The 24,302-nt window shown below is 48.2% G+C and overlaps 1 protein-coding gene across 5 annotated transcripts in view; it reads right to left on the bottom strand.

Annotated features, from left to right (window-relative positions):
• USP33 (ubiquitin specific peptidase 33) overlaps nt 1-24,302 on the bottom strand; it is a 65,102-nt gene that overhangs the window by 25,327 nt on the left and 15,473 nt on the right. For 4 of the 5 annotated variants that reach the window (XM_036755142.1, XM_036755140.1, XM_036755138.1 and 1 more), the window contains exons 2-8: nt 23,600-23,732; nt 21,167-21,220; nt 20,482-20,544; nt 16,599-16,751; nt 15,091-15,190; nt 10,574-10,643; nt 8,022-8,135 (exon numbers count right to left, since the gene is read on the bottom strand). In XM_036755142.1, the coding sequence (XP_036611037.1) occupies nt 8,022-8,135; nt 10,574-10,643; nt 15,091-15,190; nt 16,599-16,751; nt 20,482-20,544; nt 21,167-21,220; nt 23,600-23,695 (650 nt within the window). In that variant the 5' untranslated portion in view covers nt 23,696-23,732. Of the gene's footprint in view, nt 1-8,021; nt 8,136-10,573; nt 10,644-15,090; nt 15,191-16,598; nt 16,752-20,481; nt 20,545-21,166; nt 21,221-23,599; nt 23,733-23,870; nt 23,898-24,302 lie in introns of those variants that run through there. The other variant, XM_036755139.1, reaches the window with a different exon arrangement.

Below are 24,302 nucleotides of genomic sequence, written 5' to 3'. Positions count from 1 at the left end.
GCTCAGGCCTTGGAGAAAGAAATGACAGCCACATTCCCTTCTGAAATCACTGCAGACCTGGTGTCTGGAGCACTTTCTATTTTCATCATAGAGGAATCTTTCTTAAAAAACATACTATCAATTTACATTCTTACATAGGATTACACTGATTTATATACATTTTATATATACATATATATACATATATATATGTATATATACATATATATATATATTTATTTATATACACACACTTTTTTCTCAGCAGTACATGGCACATACTCAAAAACTGACAACATACCAGGGCATGAAAACCTCACAATCCAGTGCAGAAAGGCAGAAATAGTCAATGCATCCTTCTCAGATCATAATGCAATAAAAATTATTTGTAATAAAGGACCATGGAAAGAAACTAAAAATTAATTGGAAACTAAACAATCTAGAATGAGTGGGCCAAAGAACAAATCATAGAAACAATTAATAACTTCATTCAAGAGAATGACAATAATGAGACAACATACCAAAACTTATGGGATGCAGCAAAAGCAGTTCTTTCTTAGGGGAAGTTTTATATCTCTAAATGCTTACATGAATAAAATAGAGAAAAAGGAGATCAATGAATTGGGCATGCAATCGAAAAAGCTAGAAAAAGAACAAACTGAAAATCCCCAATTAAATACCAAATTAGAGATACTGAAAATCAAAGGAGAGATTAATAAAACTGAAGTTAAGAAAACTATTGAATTAATAAATAAAACAAAGAGCTGGTTTTATGAAAAAACCAATAAAATTGATAAACCTTTGGTCAATTTGATTAAAAAAAAGAAAGAAGAAAATCAAATTACCAGTATCAAAAATGAAAAGGGTGAATTCACCTCCAACGAAGAGGAAATTAAAACAATAATTAGAAATTATTTTGCCCAATTGTATGCCCATAAATTTGACAACTTCAGGGAAATGGATGAATATCTACAAAAATATAAGTTGCCCAGGTTAACAGAAGTGGAAGTAAATTTCCTAAATAACCCCATCTCAGAAAAAGAAATTGAGCAAGCCATCAATGAACTCCCTAGGAAAAAATCTCCAGGGCCAGATGGTTTTTACATGTGAATTTTATCAAACATTTCAAGAACAATTAATTCCTATACTTTGTGGGAAAATAGGTGAAGAAAGAGTCCTACCAAATTCTTTTTTATGACACAAATATGGTACTAATACCTAAGCCAGGAAGAGTCAAAACAGGGAAAGAAAATTTCCCTAATGAATATTGATGCAAAAATTTGAAATAAAATATTAGCAAAAAGATTGCAGCAACTTATCACAAGAATAATACGCTATGACCAGGTAGGATTTATTCCAGGAATGCAAGACTGGTTCAGTATTAGAAAAACTATCAGCATAATTGATCACATCAACAACAGAACTAGCAGAAACCATATGATCATCTCAATAGATGAAGACAAAACTTTTGACAAAATACAACAGCCATTCCTATTAAAAACACTAGACAGCATAGGAATAAATGAAGCCTTCCTTAAAATTATAAATAGCATCTATCTGAAACCATCAACAAGCATTATTTGTAATGGGAATAAGCTAGATGCATTTCCAATAAGATCACGGGTGAAACAAGGATGTCCATTATCACCCCTACTATTCAACTTGGTACTAGAAATGTTAGCTGTAGCAATAAGACAAGAAAGAGAAATTGAAGGAATTAGAATAGACAAAGAAGAAACTAAATTATCACTTTTTGCAGATGATATGATGATTCACGTAGAGAATCCTAGAGAATCAAGTAAAAAACTACTTGAAATAATAAACAACTTTAGCAAATTTGCAGGATATAAAATAAACCCACATAAATCCTCGACATTCCTATACATTACTAACAAAACCCAACAGCAAGAGATAGAAAGAGGAATTCCATTCAAAGTTACTGTAGACACTATAAAATATTTGGGAGTCTATTTGCCAAGACAAACCCAGGGCCTATATGAACATAACTATGAAACACTTTTCACACAAATTAAGTCAGGTCTAAATAAATGGAAAAACATTAGTTCCTCATGGTAAGGCCAAGCTAATATAATAAAAATGACAATTTTACCTAAATTAATTTATCTATTCAGTGCCATACCAATCAAACTACCAAAAAATTATTTTACAGAGCTGGATAAAATAATAACAAAATTCATCTGGAAGAACAAGAAGTCTAGAATATCTAGGAAATTAATGAAAAGAAATGCTAGGGCAGGTGGCCTAGCCATACCAGATATTAAACTGTACTACCAAGCAGCAGTCATCAAAACTACCTGGTACTGGCTAAGAAACAGAGTGGTGGATCAGTGGAATGTGATAGGTACACAAGACACAATCGTCAACAACTATAGCAATCTACTCTTTGATACACCCAAAGAATCTAGCTTCTTGGCTAAAAATTCACTATTTCATAAAAACTGCTGGGAAAATTGAAAAATGGTAGGGCAGAAACTGGGCATAGACCAATATCTTATACCATATACCAAAATAAAGTCAAAATGGGTTCCTGATTTAGGAATAAGGGCTGATACTATAAGCAATTGGGGAGAACAGGAATAGTTTACCTGTCTGATTTATGAGAAATGGAAGAATTCATGACCCAACAAGACGTAGAGAGCCTTACAAAATGCAAAATGGATAATTTTGATTATGTTAAATTGAAAAGTTTTTGTATAAACAAAGCCAATGCAACAAAGATTAGGAGGGAAGCAGAAAATTGGGACAAAATCTTTACAACCAGTGTTTCTGATAAAGGCCTGATTTCTAAAATATATAGGGAACTGAGCCAAATTTACAGGAATACAAGTCATTCTGCAATTGAGAAGTGATCAAAGGATATGAACAGGCATTTTCAGAGGAAGAAATTAAAAGATATCTATAGGCATATGAAAAAAAATGCTCTAAACCACTATTGATTAGAGAAATGCAAATCAAAACAACTCTTAGATACCACATCTCTCCTGTCAGATTGGCTAATATGACAAAACAGGAAAGTGATAAATGCTGGAGAGGATGTGGGAAAATTGGAACACTGTTACATTGTTGGTGAAGTTGTGAACAGATCCAGCCATTCTGGAGAGCAATTTGCAACTATGCCCAAAGGGCATACCCTTTGACCCAGCAATATCACTTCTAAGGTTGTATCCCAAAAAGATCACGCAAGTGGGAAAGGGACCCACATGTACAAAAATATTTACAGTAGCTTTTTTTGTGGTAGCAAAGAATTGGAAATCAAGGCGGTGCCCACCAATTGGGGAAATGGCTGAACAAGTTATGGTATATGAATGTAATGGAATACTACTGTGGCATAAGAAATGGGGATGACAGGGACTTCATAATAACCTGGAAAGACCTACATGATCTGATGCTGAGTGAGGGGAGCACAGCCAGGAGAACATTGTACACAACCAGAGACACATTGCTTCTGTGATGACTAACCTTGATACACTTGGCTCTTCTCACCAACAGAAAGTTCAAAGACAGCTCCAAAGAACTCATGATGGAAAGAGCTATCTACATCCAGAGAAAGAACTATGGAGTCTGAATGCAGATTGAGGCAAACTATTCGCTCTTTTTTTGTTTCTTCTTTCTCATGATTCATTCCATTAGTCATTAATTCTTCTTTACAACTTGACTATAGTGTAAATATGTGTGATGCAAAGAAAAATGTAGAACATATCGGATTGCATGCCATCTTGTGGGGGGAGGGGGGAGACGGGAAGAAAATTTGGAAACTAAATGTTGTAAACTAAAAATAAAAAATCTAAAAACTATATACTATCAATTTTCATTTTTTTATACGATTTACAGTTCCAAATTCTCCCCCCTCCCCAAGATGGGATTCTATCTGATATAGGCTACACATGTACAGCCACGTTAAATATAATTCCACATTAGTCATGTTGAGAAATAAGAAAGACCAAAAGGGAAAAACCAAAAAATAAAAAGTGAAAATAGTCTGCTTCGCTCTACAGTCAGACTCCATGGTTCTTTCTGTGGATGTGGACAGCATTTTCCATCGTGAGTCTTTTGGAGTTGTCTCAGATCATCATATTGCTGAGGAGAACTAAGTCTATCAAAGTTGATCATCACACAGTGTTGCTGTTTATTGTGTACAGTGTTCTCCTGGCTCTGCTCCCCTCACTCAGCATCGGTTCCAATAAGTCTCTCCAGGTTTTTCTGAAGGCCACCTGTTCATCATTTCTTATAGCACAACAGTATTCCATTACATTCATAGACCATAACTTGTTTAGCCATTCCCCAATTGATGGGCATCCCCTCAATTTCCAGTTCTTGGCCACCACAAAAAGAGATGCTATAAATATTTTTATGCATGTGGGTCCTTTCCCCATTTCTACGATCTCTTTGGGATGCATACCTAACAGTGGTATTGCTGGATCAAACGGTATGCACAATTTGGTTGTCCTTTGGCACAGTTCTAAATTCATCTCCAGAATGGCTGGATCAGTTCACCGCTCCACCAACAATGCATTAGTGTCCCAATTTTCCAACATCTTCTCCAACACAGAGGAATCATTTTTGACATGGTTTGCCCTGAGTTAGGAGGTTCTCCTGATGGCGTATGCGCCTGACAAAATTCCAGCTCCTCCCAGGTGTGTGTGTGTTTGTTCCTTGGGGCCCACGGTCCAATCATTCTGATTCCAAAGTCTCTCCCTTGAGCAAGATCATGGCTTCATTATTTTTGGCTTCAATACCATGACAACTGTATTGGTAATTAAGGTGGGACTTTCTTACTATTTTCCCTTTTGGAGCACTGAAGTAATCAAGTGCCTTTGTTTCTTTGATTAAATCCAGGAGTCTTTGATGACCTGCTTAAGAAACAAGAAAGCCTTGTTCACATAGGTTTGAGTCACATGGCTATGATGCCTGAAGAAGCATCACATGGTTTTGAGCTGCATGATTGTGACCCCCCCGCCTTTGACCCTGAACAGGGTATATAAACTCAGAGGTTAGCATTTTGCTTGGGGCTTTCACTCACTGGAAGAGTGTCGTGTGATTTGACAACTCTGGGCAGCCATTGTTAAGATCCTGCCCCCAGCTTTGAAAAAACCCAGATGTTGGTGCTTCTCTGGTAACTATCTATTGCTTGGACAGACAGCTAGAAGCCTATCTGCTGATTAGTGTTTATTTGCTCTGTTTATATAATGTATTCTTGTAATTTCTTTGTATTTGCTCTGAAGTTCAGGGTGCTGGCCCTTCCCCCTGAACTAAGTGAAAGATATATGTATGCTTGATTAAGGTGAGATTGTAACCCCTCAAAATTGCTTTCCTTAGAAAAGCAGATCAAGGAACCTGTGCTGGCAGCTCTTGTTGGGTCTTACACCTCAGCAACAGCTGCAAGCAGCATTGTTGTTACAACGGTCTATCAGACAAGGGGACTGACCCTCAACAGCTCCATGGTGAGGATGTGAAATTCATTATGTCTCCCACCATCCTCTTTTCTCAACAAAAAGGCTCCTTACCAGAGGGCAGACCCCCAGATAAGCCCCTCTTCTGTTCCTAACAAGCCATACTCAAAGGGGCCCTCAGTCTACAAGGCCCTTTGATGTTTCTGAATCCATGTGAAAAGGAATGAAGAATAACAGAATTGGTGCCTCAAAGATCTATGTCTTTAAAGCATTTGGCTTGGGAAGCCAAAGTATGTCCTTAAAGCCTCTCTTCAGATAAAGCCCTCTGGCTCATTAGCAAACAAAAATCTGAGACAGTGCATATTATCAAGGATCAGGAGATCAGTTTTTCAAACCAGGAGTCCAGCCCTGAGCCTGAGGTGCGTTTGCCCAGAGGGAGCAGGACCATCTTCCAGAGAAGGGAGTATGTGTGAGCAATGTAATTCATTCATCAGCTCAGCCCACTCCCGAGGCCTTCTCCAGGTGTGTCCACCTGTCTCAAAAACTATACTGAGAATAAAATGTGCAGGCTGCCATGCAACAAAACCAGGGCCTCCCTCATTTGTCTGACCACACTATACTCTTTTAACATCTTTATGCTGAAAATGTTGTGGACTCAATCAAGTTTTGTGGACTCAGTCAAGTTCTCTTTATGAGGAATGTGTCTTATGTGCATTTGCTCTCATGGGAACTGAGGGCATGGGACAGGTCTACTCAAAGCCAAGGGGATGACAATTGAAAGAGCTTGGGAACTCCTCCTTTGAAGACCTCAGCTTTCCATGAGCGAAGGAGCCTCTTCCCAGTCCAGTCTGTGATCCAGCCACCCCTCTGCTCCTGGATAATCCCTGGCTTCCTGTAAATCCTGCAGGAGATGCGCCATCTCTGGTCTCTGATATCTGTCGACAGAACGAGGTCCATCTGCTCTCCTTCCCTTCCTGCCTCCCCATCCCACTTCGCCAGCTTTCAGGCCCACACAGCCTTGATGGCCAAGATTAACAGCACAGCCGGGTCTGATCCCCAACACCACATCATTCTGCTGCCTCTTGGCTCAAGCAGGATTGGAACCCTTACACCTGTTCTATGACCAACAGCCATATGGACCATCGGGAGACCACGGACAGCTGTCGAGCAGTCTTGGCTCCTGCCAAGACTTGGCTCCTGGCACCCAGCCCTCCTGCCTCCAGCTTGGTTCACGCACTGATGGCCTTGCTTGTCACGGGCTGCTCTGAGCCCATCGACTGATTCTCTTTGGAATGACCGTGGGTAATGCAAGCAATGTCCCTTACAAACAGGAGCATCCAGACAAAGGCTGTCCTTTGGCACACCACCCTCTGGCACTGGTGCAGATGGAGCCCTGAGGTCACACGGGCTCTCCTGGCCCGATTCAAGTTCAGGCAATAGTACGTTGTCCTCAGGCCAAGTACGTGAGACACCACCGCGCAGCTGGCTGCCACATGGACGGCTTATCACTGAGGCCTAGATGGGACGTGTGCTCACCTCCAGGTCCCGCTGTAAGGAAGTGCCTCCCATGGAGACACCCACAAGGCCACCAAAGGCTTTTCTGTAATTGACAGACAAAAATTTAACCACCAACTCTGCAAAAATCACACAGGTTAATCACACACAAGAGTTAAAGGAGAAGCCATGCCTGGGTAGAACTGAGGAATCCGCGGTGCTTCCAGCCCATTTACTGAATGCTGCCATACTGCATCTCTGGGGAACTCAGGGACCATAGAACTGGAGGGAGAAAGGGCAAAGGGGCTGAAACTTTACAGAGGAAGAGACTTAGGCCAGAGAGATAAGCAACCCGCTCCAACCAAGAGCTTTAAATCACCTCCAAGTCTGTACTCCCACTGCCCCACACGCAGGGGCCCATTGTGAGCCGGGACCAGACCCAGATCCCTCTGGATGACGACATGGGCCCAGCGAATCAGGGACTGGCAGAGTGGAGGAAAGGTGTTTGTGCTCCAAGCCAGCCTTCCTTTGGTTACCAACCACACTGCTGCCTTGCCCCAAGACAGCCCCATGAGGCCTACACTCCAGGAAGCCAGAAGGCCATCTCCTCAGCCTAGACGAGGTGGCAGTACGAGCCTCCAGTGGCCCTTAGGAGACATTCGGCTCAATGTCAAGCAGCAGAGAAATCAGACGTAGGAAACTCAATGTTTGGTACAGCTACCATCGCCCCCGACGACCACACTGACCACGAGTGTGACTTATACCCCCTTCCCCACAGGTCACATGGACCACGAGTGCAAGTTATACCTGCCCCCAAAGGTCACTCTGACCACAAACACAACTTACACCCCCCCCAAAGGTCACACTGACCATGAGTGTGGCTTGAGCCCCTGCAAAGGTCGCACTGACCACAAGTGCGAGTTACACCCCCCCGCAAAGGTCGCACTGACCACAAGTGCGAGTTACACCCCCCTGCAAAGGTCACACTGACCATGAGTGCAGGTTACCTCCCCCAACAGTCACAGTGACCACAAGAATGGGTCACCCTCCGCATAACCTCCTATGGTTAAGGATTCAGCCTGACACAGATCTCGCACACTTAACCTGATCAAGTTGACGCAGCCACCGAGCACATACCTGCTTCTGTGCCACAGTTCTGTCATTAGCTTGAGATAGCTCTTACAGATAGCAGGCTTCTTCTCCGTCCGGGCCAGGCCTCCACAGTCCAGAAAGAACTGGGTCAATGGTGGGCTACCATAAAAGAAAACAAAGCGGAGAGAAGTGAACACTAAAGGAGACAGAGTGTCTTCATTCAAAAAAACAAGTTAAGATCTCATTTAGCAAATTAGACTTAGCTCAGTCATAGAGACGATGCTAAAATAAGCAAGAATCTCTTTCTTCAAAGGACGTTACATTCTATTTGGATGAGACAGATAAATGGGAGCTTAATGCATGGAAGGTTCTGAAAACAGGTATTTCTCCCATCAAGGTTCCAAACAAGAGGCCGTATGGCATAACATGGCTGAAGTTCGATGTAAACCATGGTATGTCAGTGCTCTCAACTTTTTAGAGTGAAATTAAAAACAGGTGTCCAGGGCTGCCGGTGCTGATCCGGCATCCAGCTGGGCCTGCCAGCACCAGGAGGGTCCAGGGCTGCTGGTGCTGCTCTGGTGTCCAGCCAGGCCTGCCAGCCCTGTCCTGGCATCCAGCTGGGCCAGCCAGCACCACTCCAGCGTCCAGCCGGCCCCCAGAAGGCATACAGACTGACCAACAGAAAGCTATGCTGTCCGAGTTCAAGCCAAAGGTGTCTACAAGGGATCTCCTATGAGAATAAAGCTATGGTGCCAAAGGTGCTGCTGCCCCAAAACCAGGGGTCTCCAGACTTTTAAAGCCCCTCATGATACTGCAGGCAATGTGCAGACACTCAGACACATGGTGCTATCAATCAGCAAGTATATATTAAGCACCTACTGAGTGCTGAGCCCTAAGGACACAAAAACCCAAACAATGAAAGGTCTGTAATGATTATTTAATGCTGTGAAACTGACAGATTTAAAACCAGAAGTAAAAAAGGCAGCTCCTTTATGCTGAAATCCCACTTGATCCTGGAGTCAAAAGCAGCCAGAATTTACTGAGCAGACTTTGGCAGCTGTGTGGACATGGGATGGGGAAGACTGAACAGGGCCCATCACTATGGGGCCTGAACTTGGACCATGGGAGCAGAGAAAAGAAGTCCCATGGGAGGGACGCTGCGGAGGCAGCAACAGCTCGATTCGCGATGTGCCTGGAAAAATGCTGAGTCTGGGGGAGAAGGTAAGGACATCAATGATGCACACTCCTCTGCAGACTTCCCCCCATATTCCCGAAACGACTCGGTCCAGAAGAGAAAAGGGGGTGCCGAGTGGGGCTCTTGCCTGCCACAGGCAAGGCAAGTGAGTGTGTGTGCATGTGAGTGTGGGTCTGGGTGAGTGTGTGTTTGTATGTGAATGAGTGTGTGTGTATGACAGTGAATGAGTGTCTGAGTGGGTGTGTGTGAATGTGTGAGTGTGAATCAGTATGTATGTGTGTGTCTGTTGGTATGTGAATGTATGTGTATCCAAGTGTGTGTGTGTGTGTGTTCTAGTGTGAGGATGTGTAAGTGCCTGTATATGTGTCTGAGCATATGAGTGTCTGAATGTGTGTGTCTGAGTGTGTGTGTGTCTGAGTGTGTGTATATATATGCATGCCAGGGGCCCTGCTGGATGCCCAAGGGTCTCAGTTACCTTACACACTGGCCCTACTGGAGAGGGGAGACCAGCAGTTTAGCCCAGGAGGATGGTAGTGGGAGGGAGCAGGGAGGAGGAAGGGGGTGTGGAAGGGGAGAGCTGGGCCCCTATTCTGGGGCTGGCCAATCCAAGGAGAGGGAGCTTGACCTTCAACCTGAGAGAGAAGGCCAGGAGCGAGACCTGACCCAAGAGGGGATCCCCCCAGGCAGAGAGAAGTGAGTGGGGGGCGTAAGGGAGGCAGCTCCCCAGGAGATGGCCCCAAGGAGTGAAAGCTGCTGACCAGGCATGAGGGTGCCAGGCCATCTCTCATAGACCTGGGAAAGGGCGCAGCCATTGCTGCCACCTCCATGACCTTTTTCTCACCCCAAGTTCTTCATCTGGGCTCCAACAGCTTGATTTTTACTCCTCTGATGACGGCACTTCATCTACTGGGCTTCCTTCATTGTCAGCATTGAGAGAGGGGATCCAGGACACCCCAAAAGTGAAGACTCCCCCCGCCCCGGCTCCTCAAGGACAAAGGTGGTGCCAAAGCAGATGCTGATCACATGGGACCCAATGGCAGAAAGGTGGGGGGGTGGGGTAAGGTTTGGGGTCATTCCCTGGTTATTCTCTAGCTCGTGATAAGGTGTAGGCCAGGCCTGAAAACACTTGGAAACACCAGATGGCAGAAGATAGTCTCTCTTACTCCACTGGGCAAGTGAGGATGGACAGGCTTCCCTCCAAGCCAGAGCTACAGCATGATGGGGATGACACAACATCTCCACGGAGCCGCCTAAGGGCCCGCCCGTGGTCCAGGCTCACAACCCAGCAGCCCTGACACAGGGGTCTCTTCCCACCTGAGCCCCTCGAGGAGCCTCCTTTCCCCACACAGGTTTGCTATCATGGATGGGATGTGGGAGGCCCAGCCATGTGCTCTCCACTCACCAATTAGAAAGAGCCTGCAAAGCGGCATTCATATAGCAAGTGTTGCCAATGTTTTTCAGACCCGTGAGACCTGTCAAAAAAAAAAAAAGAAAAGAAACCTCTCAGATTCAAAAAGCACTGGGGCATCAAGGATGTTCCATCAGACTTGGGCAGGCGGGGACTGCCTACCAGAGTCAGGGTGACAGGAGCAGCCAAGGGAACTGAGCTGGACAGGACCCTGCAGCCCCACCTCAGCCTGGCAGTCATCATACCCTCTTTCTCCACCTGGATTCTCTCCACAAAACACGTGCTAATGCACCCCAGCAGCCAGCAGCCCCCCAAGCCTTCCTGAGTCTCTTCTGTCCCCCTCCTCCTCCCCTGCTCATCTACACCTGCTGTCTCTACCCCCTTGTCCTCAAGCCAGTGCAAGACGGAGTTCTTTCCCCCTCCTCTGCTGACATGGTCACCAAAGCCAATGGTCTGTCCATCTGTCCTCTACAGCCCCACAGGCTGGACGGCCTCCCCTCCCTCAGCTTCAGACACACGACCTTTTTGACCTGTGCCTGCCTCGGTCTAGATGAGGAGAACAGTAGCAGCCACAGCCCAGGGTGGTCACAAGCGCTTTGTAAGCCCTGCCACGCTATGCAAGGCTAGAAGGCCAGGTCTCCCTCTTCTTCCTCAACAGCAGCTGAGTGTCCTTCACGGCTCTGTTCTGGGTGCCCCCGAAATGGGCCTCCCCAGCCACAGGCTGAGCTCCAGCCCCCAACTCTCTGCAGTGTGGCCCAAACCAGATGAAGACATCACTGCGAGGTAGGTCAAAGACTGAATGGAGGACAGTAACATTCCACAGGGACCCTCACATCCACCTGAGCAGCCCCCATTTCTATCGGAGCTGGACACCAGAGCTCCAAAGCTCTCTCTCCCTGGGTCCAATTCGGCACGGTCAGAGCCAAGCTTTCTCCAGACCATGCTCTCCCTTGGGACTTGGCCCTCTCTACCACCTGCCCTTTCTCTCCTCCTCAAATCCAGCAGCCTGACCCATTTTTAGCATGCCTGGCTTCCCCAAGAGAAGGCAAAGAATAGGAGAACCTGGCCAGGTGGAGAGAGAGAGAGCCAGGAACACCTGGGCAATGTCCTCTCTCTCCTCTGCACTGGCCGGGTAAGCCGAGGCAGCCTCCCAAGCCACTCTCTGAGAGCACGGGGCCAGTGCCACAGAGTAAGCAGATTAAGGAGCACCACAAGAGGGCTCTGGAAAAGGGGGGACAACAGGCCTCGAGGAAAGAACGAAGGTGGGGGGAGGTACACTTCTAAGAGGTCAGAGAAAGCAGAGGAAGAAACTGGGGCGCAGCTGGGGACACCGTGTGGGAACTGAGATGAACTATCAGAGAGCACCTGAATGCCGAGCTGGAGAGAGGTCACCAAGCCCGGTGTGGTGATGATGAGGCCTCAGAGGAGCTCACTAGTGGCTCCAACCCTGAAGACACAGAGAAATTCTCTGGATCTGAGAGATGGGTGCAAGGAGGCGGGAGACCCTGCCAGGGAGCTGGTCACCCCTGGAGAGAGGGGCCCACAAGCCAAGGCTCTGTGGGGGATGTCAGCCAGGAGAGAGGGGGTGTGTGGGAAAGACACCACGAGGTGCAGGAGCTGGGCTGGTGAGGACAGTCTAGGGGAGCACAATGGGCAGAGGAGAAGAGCTACAGCTCCGTGTCTACTGGGCCTGTTTTCCTACCAAGGAAAATGACCCTTGGACTGAAAAGGAGAGACTAAAAATGAAAGACTCAAGACACCGTCAAATCCAAGCCCCTCCTTTTACATACAGATGAGGAAATGGAGGCAAGGTGTGCAGCAGGATTTGAACTCAGGCCTTCCTGATACCAGGCCTAGCAGCACTCCATCTACTCACTGCTGTCTGCCAAACCCAGAATGCCTGGTGGTTCTCAGGAGTTCAGGGTATTTGGACAAGGTGAACAGGAAGAAATTACAAAAACTATCAGTTGTGAGTGAACTGAAGCTGAAGCCTTGAGGTCCCTCCCCCAGTCAATGCCCAGTGTGCTCCAGACACACCTGGGCTCTCTGGCCATTGTCCTCCTCATGGACGCTCCTGAAAGAGCTCTTCAACTGCGTTTGGGGAAAACAAGTAAATTTACAGACCAAGTGAAGCACCACAAGCAACGGTATGAGGAAGTTAAAGAAAACACAACCAAAAACACTGCAGAGAACAGGAGACTGGAGGAGACCAGAAGTGACCAATGAAAGCCACGTAAGCAAGTAGCACAGGGAGCCACATCCACAAGGATCTCAGGGAGCAGCATCCACAAGGAGCTCAGGCAGCCATGTCTGTGAGGACATGGGCAGCCACATCCACAAGGAGCCTGGCAGTGAAGAGACCCGGGTGGCTGCATCCACGGGCCCAAGGGCACAAACCCAGTCTCTCTCACATCTCCTGAGTGACAGAATGGTTGGCAGTGGCCTCAGAGAGTTCATGCAAGGCCCAAGTCAAATGCCTAGCCCTGCCCCAGTGGCTACACTGCTACATTGTGGCAGGGAAGCCTCTTACGTCACATGGGGACACAGAGAGCAGACACAAAGTAACCAACCCAGCCCTTGAAACACCCTGGTTTCTGCCTCCATAGGCTCCTTCTCATGCCCATTCCTCTCCTCTCTCGGAGGTACATGCTTAGCGAAGAGGCTAGGTCCCCTCCTGTGCCCCGCATCGCCCTCCTCTGACAGGACATGGGAACAACTGGCCAATTCCTTGGTGGAATTCTTCTGCGTTTGGGAGTCCTTTGTCTACAGAGTTGCCAATACTGCATCAAGCATCCCCTCACTTCATCCGCTTCAGGCCACATGACCCAGGATATTCTCACATCTTCAGTTATTTCTGGGGAGTCTTTTACCCCATTCACGCAGAGACCACCACAGATCTGGAGACCTTTGTATTCCAGCCCATTCTTTCTCTTCCTTTCAATCTCCGCCATAAGCATCAGAAAGACTGCTTTGCCCATGGCACCTTCCTCCCTCTTTCCCTCCCTTCTCCATGACACTCCGCTAACCCTGTCTGATCTATTTCTAGACCAAAGATGTGCACATCCTTCTTCACTCCTCCTTTGTCTGTTCTGGATCAGAGTGAACTTCATGAGATGCCCACTCACCCCATCTCTTCCTCCATGTTTGTGAACTCTGCCATCACCATCTCCTTTTACCATCCCTTCTCCTCTCCTTCTTCAAACCCTCAGAACAGAACCAGCCCAGCCCTAGGTCCTCAGAAGACATTAAGGTTCTTGAAGGACACTTGTCTCCTCCACTAGAAAGCTAGGAAGTCATCATTCTACAACCCATTCTAACTGCTCAAACAAATTTTCCTTTCCAGGTTTGTTTTTTTCTCTAGTGTTTGCATTTTAAAATCTTTACTTAGCTCCAGTGTTTTCATCAAAAATGTTTAAAAGTCCTCTATTCCATTAAAAAACTATTTCCCCCTGCTGGCAAGATGAATTATGCTTAGCAGTAAATCCATCCTTTTGGAAATTGTATTCCAAGATCTCCTCTCATAGCAGGTACAAACTGCCAAGTCTTGTGTGATTCTGACTGCAGCTACTTTGTACTCAAACTTCTTTCTGGATATCTGTTGTGGTATTTGTTCTTTGACACAGTAACTCATGATCTTGGCCTTGACGTTCCTGAACTTTGTCTTTTGGGGATTCTCTCAGGAAGAGACCCATTTTTTCCTCTGAATTTCTGTTGGCAGATGTTATGGAGTCAGTCAAAGCCTCTCAAGATCTATAATCATTTTATATACTGCTCGGCATCCTGTTTGATCCCAAATTGGAACTTTTTGCCAGGGTCAGGTTTTGTCCCCCTGCTTTGCACATGGACAGAGGATCAGCTCTCTAGAGCTTCAGAATCTTCAGGGCCCTCCTCCAAGGCTGCAGACAGAGTGTCCAGGATTTCAGAGCCTCAGCACCTAATATGTCAGGATCTGAGATCTTCTAGGCCATGCCGGTCCCTGAAGTCTCCCCACTTCCCAGCCCTGGGCTCTCTTGGAGGAACCTCAGCTCCATAGGCCTCCAGTGGCAAGCCTGTCTCATTGCCTAAGGGCCTTTCAGTGGTTCTTTGTGCAGTCCTAGGGTGGAAGGAATCACTAAAGTTTTGCTCAAGTGGATCTGTGCAGACGGCTACAGCAGTCAGCAAACCAAAGAGCAGGAATCTATTCTGTGGGCCAGTGGAGTCACAGTCAAAGGAAATGGGGCCACATACTAACATCACCTAGGTACTAGCATATTTTTATTTGCTATTTCCCAAATGGCATGTCCATCTGGTTCTATGTTTGACCTTTCTGGCATGGGCCATGTGGCAGTCACATGATGCAGGAGAAGCCAACAGCGCTGCTTCTCCCTGGTCAGGCCCCTCCCACCCAGTCATGAGCACAGTGCTGCTCAGCTGTCCCACCACAGAACTGTGAGTGGCTCTTTTCCCTTTCAAAGATGGTCAGAACTCCCTAAGAGACAGGAGAAAAATGGCAATGGAGCCCCCTGAATTACCTCTTGCCTTCAGCTCATCCTCTTCGTCCACGTCCCTGTCCAGATCATCAAAGACCGCAGCCAGAGGAGTCTTAAGGGTCGGGTGAGGTACCTTAAAGTCCTTGCCCCAAGAAAACCAAGAAGAGACACATGTCAGATCTAACCTGATGTCAGCAGCCACGCAGAGACCGCACACCTCAAGCCCAGCAGGGGCCCCCAATATTCCTGAAGGGTCTCATCTGATGCGACAACAGCACAGAGGAAGCTCCTGAAGCCTCAACCCAATGGGAACGAGGTCAAAGGGGATGGGCCGTGTATGGCAGCTGCCGAAGGTCACAGAGGGTCTCTGCCAGCTTGGCTCTGGCCACGGCAACTCCCAGAGACTACCTGCTAAGTCCCAGAGTAGTTGGGGCAGACACCAGTGGACAGAGGGGTCACACTAATGAATCCACAGACCCCTGAGGTGCAAATCTGATCACAGTAGGAAGACGCCCCAGTGAGACAGGGGCAAAACCCCCAGGGACTGTCTTAGAACAAAGGGAGGGGAAGGGGCCCCTGAGGTCATTCAGATGAGGCAGTGGGCCCCACCCAATGGAGAACCTGACCCTTAATGCTGTGAGACCCCATGACCATGGCCAGGCCTTGCTGTATGCCACAGTAATACATATGGAGCACCTTCATGCTCAGCAGAGCCCCCCAAAGCCACAAGAACCCTGCTTGGGCAGTCCTCCCATCCAGGCACTTCAACAAGCATCTGTGGAGCACACAGAAGCAGGTCCCACTCTCCAGGAGGGGGCTCCCGGCCCAAGGCCAGGTCCGGGGCACAAGAGCAGGATTTCAGCAGTCGGTGATACTTTGGACAAGTACTGGGCCAGGGGAGACCTAAGTTCCGATTCAGCCCCCATGCATTCTGACTCATTGTGGCGCCCTGGTCCAGTCACTCTGGGCCTTAGTTTCCCTATCTGAAGTAGTCGCCTCACAGAGAGGGTGTGAGGTTTAAGTGAAAATGCATGCCAAGTGTGACCCTGAGGTCACTCCAAAAAGCTTCCTAGCATATCAAACAGGAGACCTGATCACAGCTCCCCAGAAAATGGTGCACACTGACTCCTGAGCCAGACATGGAGGTGAAGACTGTGGGGAAAGCCAAATGCTCTTTTATAGCGTCTTATTAGCACATAAGCACCTCAAGGGCCAGGATGGGCTCAGCCAGCCCTTAGTCCAGCGCCAGGCACTAAATAAATGCTTGGTTACCTCCCGCGACTTGTCTCACATTCAGTTTCATTTGCAGAAAAAGGTCACGTTCCCTGAAGTTAAAGGAAGATAGGCTGGCACACATGCGCCACCACCACACAGTGGCACTGTCTGCACACAACAGTGACCCAGGCCTCCACACTCTCGAGCTGGGCACAGCCCCTTGGCACAGCAGAGGACGCATATACCTTCCCATGGCTGCAGAGTGGTGCCCCGCCATCACCTTCCATGTTCCCTCTCTAAGTGACCACACCTACGAGGACTATTCTTGGGCCCACCTGGACACCGTTTTCCAGGGCTGTGGGCGGCAGCCTCGTCTGTGGCAGGTAAGTGGGTGACCCGAACTTCCTCTGAGGGAAGACTTCTTTGGTGCAGGCATAACACCAAACTCGCAGGGTGGTGAGGTTCACGGTGAGATAGTGCTTCGTCTCCTGAGGAATTCAGGGCAGAAACGCCAATTAGGGACCACAAAGTGTCAGACCCCCGCCTCCAGTGGCCCATCCTCATCCTAAAACCCCTTCTAGGCCTCACAGGATGGACCAAACCTCCAGATGAGTCACCAGGGGTAACTGGGGGCATCAGGGAGCATCTGGGGGTGTACTGGCAATCAAAATGGGCTCTTAGCACTCATTTCAACCAAGTGCCCTTGAAGAGTTTGGCCTTTCTTTCCTTGATTAGATTGGGAGTCCTTGGTGACCTCCTTGCCTCAGGGGAAGGCCTAGTTTACATGGGTTTGAGTGGCATGTTTGGGACATCAGAGGCTTTTAGATCACGTGGGTTTAAGTTGCCTCTTTGTGATGATTTCAGGTCATGTGGGTGAATCGCATGTGTGACTCACCCTGGAACCTGAAAAAGATATAAAACCAGGGGTTGGCTTTCTCTTTTTTGGAGCTCTTACCCACAGCAGTGGTGGCGCGTGTGACTCTGGGCCAGCTATGAGCTCCCAGGCTGAACTTAGATGTTGGTAACTATGAATTGTATTTGGTCTGTCTGTCAATGTTTGTAATTTGTTTGTATTTACTCTGAAGTTCAGGGTGCTGCCTTTTCCCTGGAACGAAGTGAATGGTATTTGTATGCTGGATTAAAGTGAGACTGTCAAATCCTTAACATTGCTTTCCTTAGTAAAGCAGATCCAAAGAACCTGTGCTTTGGCAGCACTCTTGTTGTTGGGCTTGTGTTAGTCTTTCACCCCAACAACAGCTGCTAACCAAATTGTTGAAACAGGGGGAGACAAAAGGCCAGAGAGTTGAGCTCTCCCTGCAGCCTCCTCGACCTAGGACTGGCCTGAGGACCCCAAAGCATGGAGGGGGTTCCTACGGAGACACTGCCAGGGGCAGGGCTGCCAGAGGAAGTTTGAGCAGACAGAGGGAAACTGAGGCAAATAAAGGGGAGGGCAAGTGGGGTCACTATGTGGTATAGACAGGGACAGAAAGGCTAAGCCAACCAGGAGCAGGCAGACATCAGCCCTTTCCTCTTCAGGTGGCTCAGTGGATAAAGGGCAAGGCTAGACTCAGCAAGACCTGAGTTCAAACCCAACCTCAGATTGACTACCTGGGTGACCCTGGGTGGGTCACTTCTGTGCCTGCCTCAGGAAGACTGTAAAAAGGGGACAACTGCAGGCCCCACCTAGCAGGGTTGTCCTGAGCATGGAAGGAGGTATCTGCCAAACAAGCTTTGGGCAGGGCCTGGTGCAGAGCGGGCTCTCCGGCTCTTCTGCCTCCAAAGGGCTTTTCCTAAAGGACAGGTCTGAGCCTATCTCCCGCTAAGGCCTCCAAGGTAATCAGCAGTGAGCGCTAAGAGCGCTCTAGATAGTAGCCTTTCCCATTCCTATCCCAACACCCACGGAGAGGAGAGTGGCGGTCACCAGCCCCTCTTTACAGAGAAGCTGATGCCACCTTCCAGAATCCCACGGCTGAACTCGGGACTTGGTGATGCCAAGCTCAGCCATTGATCCCCTAGGGATCAGACACATTTCTCTGCTAGGCCCTACTCACATGTGTGCACATGCACACACACACACACACACACACACACCACGCTTTAGCCAACAGGCCTGTCTGCTGTTTCTCATGCATGTTCCTCCCCACGCCTGTCTCTACAGTCTGCCCCCACATACATGTGTGCGTGTGCGCACACACACATGCACACACCATGCTCCAGCCAGCATACACTCTCTGCTGCTCCTCATGCACGTCCCTCCTTACACCTGCCCCTGCACAGCCTGCCCCCACATACACGTGTGCGCACATGCGTGCACGCACACACACACACCACACTCCAGCCAGCATAGCCTATCTGCCATTCCTCATGCACGTCCCTCCCCACACCTGCCCCTGTACAGCCTGCCCCCACATACACATGTGCGCACACGCGTGCACGCACGCGCACACACACACACACACACACACACACCATGCTCCAGGCAGCAGGGCCTATCCGCCATTCCTCATACACATCCCTCCCCACACCTACCCCTGCACAGTCTGCCCCCACATACACATGTGAACCACATACACACACACACACACACACACACACACACACACAGTGCTCCAGTCAGCAGGGCCTATTTGCTGTTCCTCATGCACATCCCTCCCCATGCCTGTCTCTGCGCAGCCTGCCCCCCATATACACACATGCCATGCGCCAGCCAGCATGGCCTATCCGCCGTTCCTGTTCCTCATGCACATCCCTCCCCATGCCCGTCTCTGCACAGCCTGCCCCCACATACACATGTGCGCACATGCGCGCACACACACACACGCACAAACACACATAACACACATACGCCATGCTTCAGCCAGCCATGCAAATACTAGCCTATCACATCTGTCTCTGTGCAGCCAGGAATGCCGTCCCCCTCACCTCCCACCCCACGTGTCTCTGGCTTGTGTCAGAGAGCTCTGCACAGACGGTGCCTTCTGCAGGACACCCAGGAACGAGGGCCTTCCTGGACAGTGTACACAGAGACACCCTTGAGAAGGCAAACTGCTGGAGAGCAGGGCCTGGTCTTGCTCTTTCCTCCTACCCCTGGAACTCTGCAGGGAGCCTGGCACAAACTATGCATCCAGCGCCTTCTGATCGAGCAGGAACAGGAGCAGAGAAGCCTTGAATCATGTGGGGGCAGAATGGCCACACGTGGGGTTTAGTGACCAGACAGTAGGCAGGGCTAGTGAGTCGCTGGGGCTCGGGAGTCCTGAACTGCAGGGGATTCGGACGATCCTATCTCTGCACCAATGCCCTAATTCCCAAGGCAGTGAGGCCTAGGAGGGAGGCCCCATCAGGAAGTCCTGGGCTAGAAACGATGGAGGAGAGGGGAAGGAGGGAGGAACTAAGGGCCTATTCAGCATCCCTAAGATACCCTGATATAGGGAATGGAGATGGACCAAAGGATGCAGGAATCAGAGAAGAGTACTGAAACCTTGGAGAAATGATGTGCTAAGCCCAGGAAGGGGCCACCTGAAGGGCCCCCCAGGAAGAAATACTGCACCCTAGGCTCCAGAGACCTCCCTGGTTCTGTCCCTTCCCAGGCACTAGCTGATGCCCAAGTCTGGGGGGCCAGGGCTACTCCAAGGTCCTTCTCCTTTACCCCTCGGAGCTCCTGACAATAAGCTTCCTTTAAAATGAACCAAAAAAAAAGCCAAAGTTCCAATGTAAAGATGGAACACAACACAGATTAGCCAAAGTCTGGGGAAAAATTAAGCTTCTCTTGGGAGTTTTATGAAAATCTCATTTACCTCAACAGCTTCTGCTGCAAACTTGAAGCCAAAGCCAACAGAAAACTATGAAATCCAAATCGGGGAGCTCCCCCGCTCCCCCCTGCCAACGCTGTTTTTCTTTGGGGCCTCACAGGAATTTCCTGATCACTCAAGCTCTTTGGGGGCAGCAAAGCATCAATCGAAGGTCTTCTGTAATTCCTTGAGACTAATCTTTGACCCCAAACTCCCACCACATTAACCTCAAAAGCCGCCATTCTGTAAACAGCTAACAATCCACTCTGGCCTTGGGGCAGATCAGAGGTGTTGGGCACAGAACCTGTCTCAAATGAAATCTCTCAGAGAATGGTCACCCCAGTAAGGAGGCAGCGAGCTGTCACAGTCTTTCAGGCTGTGAGGTCTTCTCTGTCTCTGCCCATTCATCTGTAAAGGGGGGTGCACATACCTGAGAGTGAATAGTACTATGGTCGACGTAGGATTCGCCACAGCCAACGTATGTACATCGGTTCTGCAGAGAAACACAAAGTGAGCGGACACTTGATAGCCAAACATCCCCACCCTGGATTCCCCCAGCTCTCCACTGAAAGGTGGCCCTCAAATGAAGAGAAAATGCCAGAGATTTCTAACTAGAAAGTGTCCAGTCTCTAATCAACAGAGCACGTTGATGAGTGTTTTACCATCGGACAAATGGATAAAAGCCACAAAGCAGCCTACCACATATTCATTCCAAACTATTTCTAGACATGCATACGTACATCTATCTATTTGTAAGGGAATCTATTTTATATTTATTTACCTATGTACATGTTCGTCCCTTCTTCCTCCCCTTCCCCCCTAAAACATAACCTCCCTGAGTGCAGGAACGAATTTGGTTTGGCCTGGTCAGGGTTGAGCAGGCTGCAACACAGTCAACGAGGAATACACACATACGTACATTTAAAGCAAACGTTTACATTACTACGCACTTTCCCGGGGTCTTTTAAATACATTTGCCTTTACAAATTAATGTTTTGAGCTATAATCATCTTTATAAAATTGTGTCCAAAAGGCCTTGCACCAGATATAAACCCTTGAAGAATGAGCTATTACAAACTTAGTTAACTGTCTTGAGAAAACACTTGCTGACATACCTCCAGACAGGCCCAGAGATTCGGTCCTCTGACTTTGCAGTCCTGACAAGTGCCCTGTGAACAGAGACAGCCTTTTTAGTAAACATTTCACAGCCACCTTTGTTCTCAACACAATTTCCCAAGAGTAAACGGATCCCGTCAAGCCTTAATGGAACAGGAGCAGAAGATGCAGGCGGTGCCAGGAGATGGGAGGCTGCATCCCAGCCGCCAGACGCATAGTCCTGAGCAGGTGATTCTTCTCCTCTGGGTCTCTCAAGGTAGCAGGAAACCCCCGTTTCCCAGAGCTCGGCCTGATAAGCCGGCTATGTCCTAAGCTCACCCTCTGGATGACCTCAGCCTCTGGCCAAATCACACAACTACTGAATTGCTGTGACCAGCACCAGGTAGTCTCTGAGCTTGGACATGTTGCAGTCAAGAAGCCCTGCCGTGAACTGAACTTGTCTCACTGTTGCTGTCACCCTTGGTGTCAGGCCTCAGGCTCCCTGCGCAGCCCCTGCCTCAGGCTGGGCCCAGGCACAGTAAATCTGGCCTGCCCTGTGTGGCTCCAGCCACCCCCAGGTTAAAGGCTGCTGCGGTCCGGTTGACAGGCCCCAGTTCTCTTGCTCACAAAATAAAAGTGCTGAGCCAGAAGAACAAAAAAGGGCATTACATTCTGAGTCGGAGGCTCTGAGTGAAAATCCTGGCCTACTTCCTCATCTTCCACCCTAGCGGCTACACTGAATCACCTCTGCTACAATCTTATGATTGAATAATTTCTAAAATCCTTTCAGATCTACAATGTTACCAGGCTTGGTCACAGACATGCTGTAACTTCAAATGGATGTCTTTAATGACTTCCATCTTTCCTCGGCCTCAGGCCTCCCACCCCGGGCCCTCCGTCCAGCCTGCTAATGCCTTCACACACACATGCCTAACACAATGGTGCATTTTGTGGTAAATCTGATGCTGCTGAAGGGACCATCTTCTAATCCCATCATGAGACGCCAGGACAGCGATGGTTTAGACTCTATGTCCCAGAGCAAATTCTCTGAGCTTAGTGACAGGGAAAATCGGGCCCTTCCTCTGCCCTAGTTTCCATTTTTAGCCCCTGCTGGAGTCACCAATACCACACATCCATGGTCCACTTCTTTAACTGACATCTTCTGGTATCCTGCAGTGTAACAGCCATCACCAGCACTTGGTACTGTGTGCCAGGCACAATTCTCACCTCATTCAATCCCCACGATCACACTGGGAGGGAGGTGCCATCACACTGCCCATTCAGCAGCTGGGGAAGCTGTGGCCCCAGCTGCCAACAATATCACATCATAAGTTAAAGTTTTCAAAGGGCTTTCCTCCCAATAGTCCCTGGCATAACTCAGCCTGGTGTTTGCAGACTCCCTGGAGGCTGCCCCCATTTATAGATGACACAGCATCATGAAGCAGTCTAGAGGGTTCAGGCATCACAGAGAGCTCTGACAGCCCTTTGGTCACAATTCTTTCCATGATGCCACCCTCAGGCTGACTGGATCCCACCTCATCCTGCTGCTCGCTAAACTCACAGGCCCCATGCAGCCCCTCAAAGGTACCCCCAGAGCATCTGTGGAGGATACACTCAGAAGGCATCTGAGCTGTCCTTTCCCCCTCCCCCACTGTCTCTGTGACCCTCTGGGAGGAGGACAGAATGACCACCTGTCTCATCCCCAGCCATCCCACTCAGGCCACTGCACTGACCTCCAGAGCTGTTGGAGCACTCTGGGGTCTGGGGGTCCCTGCAGGGCAGCATCTTTGTCTCAGTCCAGTCTTCTCCTAGGAAGCTCACTCATAGAGGCAGCCTCAGGAGACCTCTCTGTGAGCCATCCCCATCCCACGTTACTTCTTGGTTCACAAGAAAGCCAGTGTCCTGCGTATATAGGAGATTCCACTTGGTCTTCCCTCTTCCCTCACCTTTATAAAACGTTAGTGAATCAGGCTGATCTCCACACGCATGCACACACAGTCCATTCTTCTTTAACTCATCAATTACAATTCTACACTTCAAGCTAATTTTCTTTCCATATCAGGCCAATCCCAAGACAACGCCATCACCTCTGGACCACCCCGCTGCCATGGTAGCATGCCAGCGTCAGACATTTTAAACCACGGAGTTAGAACAAAGCCAGAGCACAAATCCCCATGCTGAAGTAAAAGGATATTCGGTAAAGCGCATGTATTTGATACTAACAAAAATCGCCTTACTTTATTCCCCATTAAAGTCTGACAGAGTTTTGCCCAATCTGGATTTTGAGGCTTGGTTATTCTTGAAACGTTTCTTAATGGTCATTTCCAAAATTCATTTGACTACAGATTCATACACTGTCAAGTTTCATCTGCACACCTGGTCATGAACAACATTAAGAAGACCTGAGGCAAGCTGACTTTAGGTAAATGCTGAAGTCACAAAAATGCGCTTACAAGAGATTTCTGTATCAAGTCTTCTTTTGTTATTTCACCCACGGACTCCAAATGTGGACAGTCACTGCTGAGGGCCGGCATTTCAACGGCAGGCATTTCTTTAAATCCAGGAGCTTTCAGGGCAAAATAGTATCTATATGACAGAATAAAAAAAAAAAACAACAACACCACAAAATATAAATTAGGGAGCTGTCTCATGACCATAGCAGGTAACAGTACAAATAAAATGAACCGAAGATGGCAAACCAAATGAAAACTCAGTAAAATTCACCCTGCATTTAACTAAAAAGCTGCCACAAAACTGGTGAAGTGGCCGGTAAGACTCATCTAAACAATGGAAACCAAAATCCTTCTGAAGTGTTTGAATGCTCATTTGTCATCGCCAGATGCAGGGCTGGCCCCTTTCCTCCTCATCTTCCTCTCTTCCAGTCTCTCCGCTTTTCAGAGATTTTCAAAATACAGAAGAGCAAATGGAACTCAGTGAATTTTGAAGTCGATGCTCATCATCACCTCTTGAAAGGATTTCACCTCAGAAAGGAAGAAAAATGGACCTGTTATCAAAAACACAGAAAGGCAGCTGGTGCAGGGCTAAGCAACCCGAGCGTGGTTAGAGAGAAAAACCTGAGTCCAAGGCCTTGCTCAGACACATACCGGCAGGTGATCCTGGACAGTGGGCCTCCCCTCTGGCCACACTTCTAAGCTA

The sequence above is a fragment of the Trichosurus vulpecula genome, chromosome 4 (assembly GCF_011100635.1).
Source record: "Trichosurus vulpecula isolate mTriVul1 chromosome 4, mTriVul1.pri, whole genome shotgun sequence".
Classification (NCBI taxonomy): domain Eukaryota; kingdom Metazoa; phylum Chordata; class Mammalia; order Diprotodontia; family Phalangeridae; genus Trichosurus; species Trichosurus vulpecula.
The sequence above is the reverse complement of the archived record's forward strand: the minus strand, read 5'-3'. Positions and strand labels throughout refer to the sequence as shown.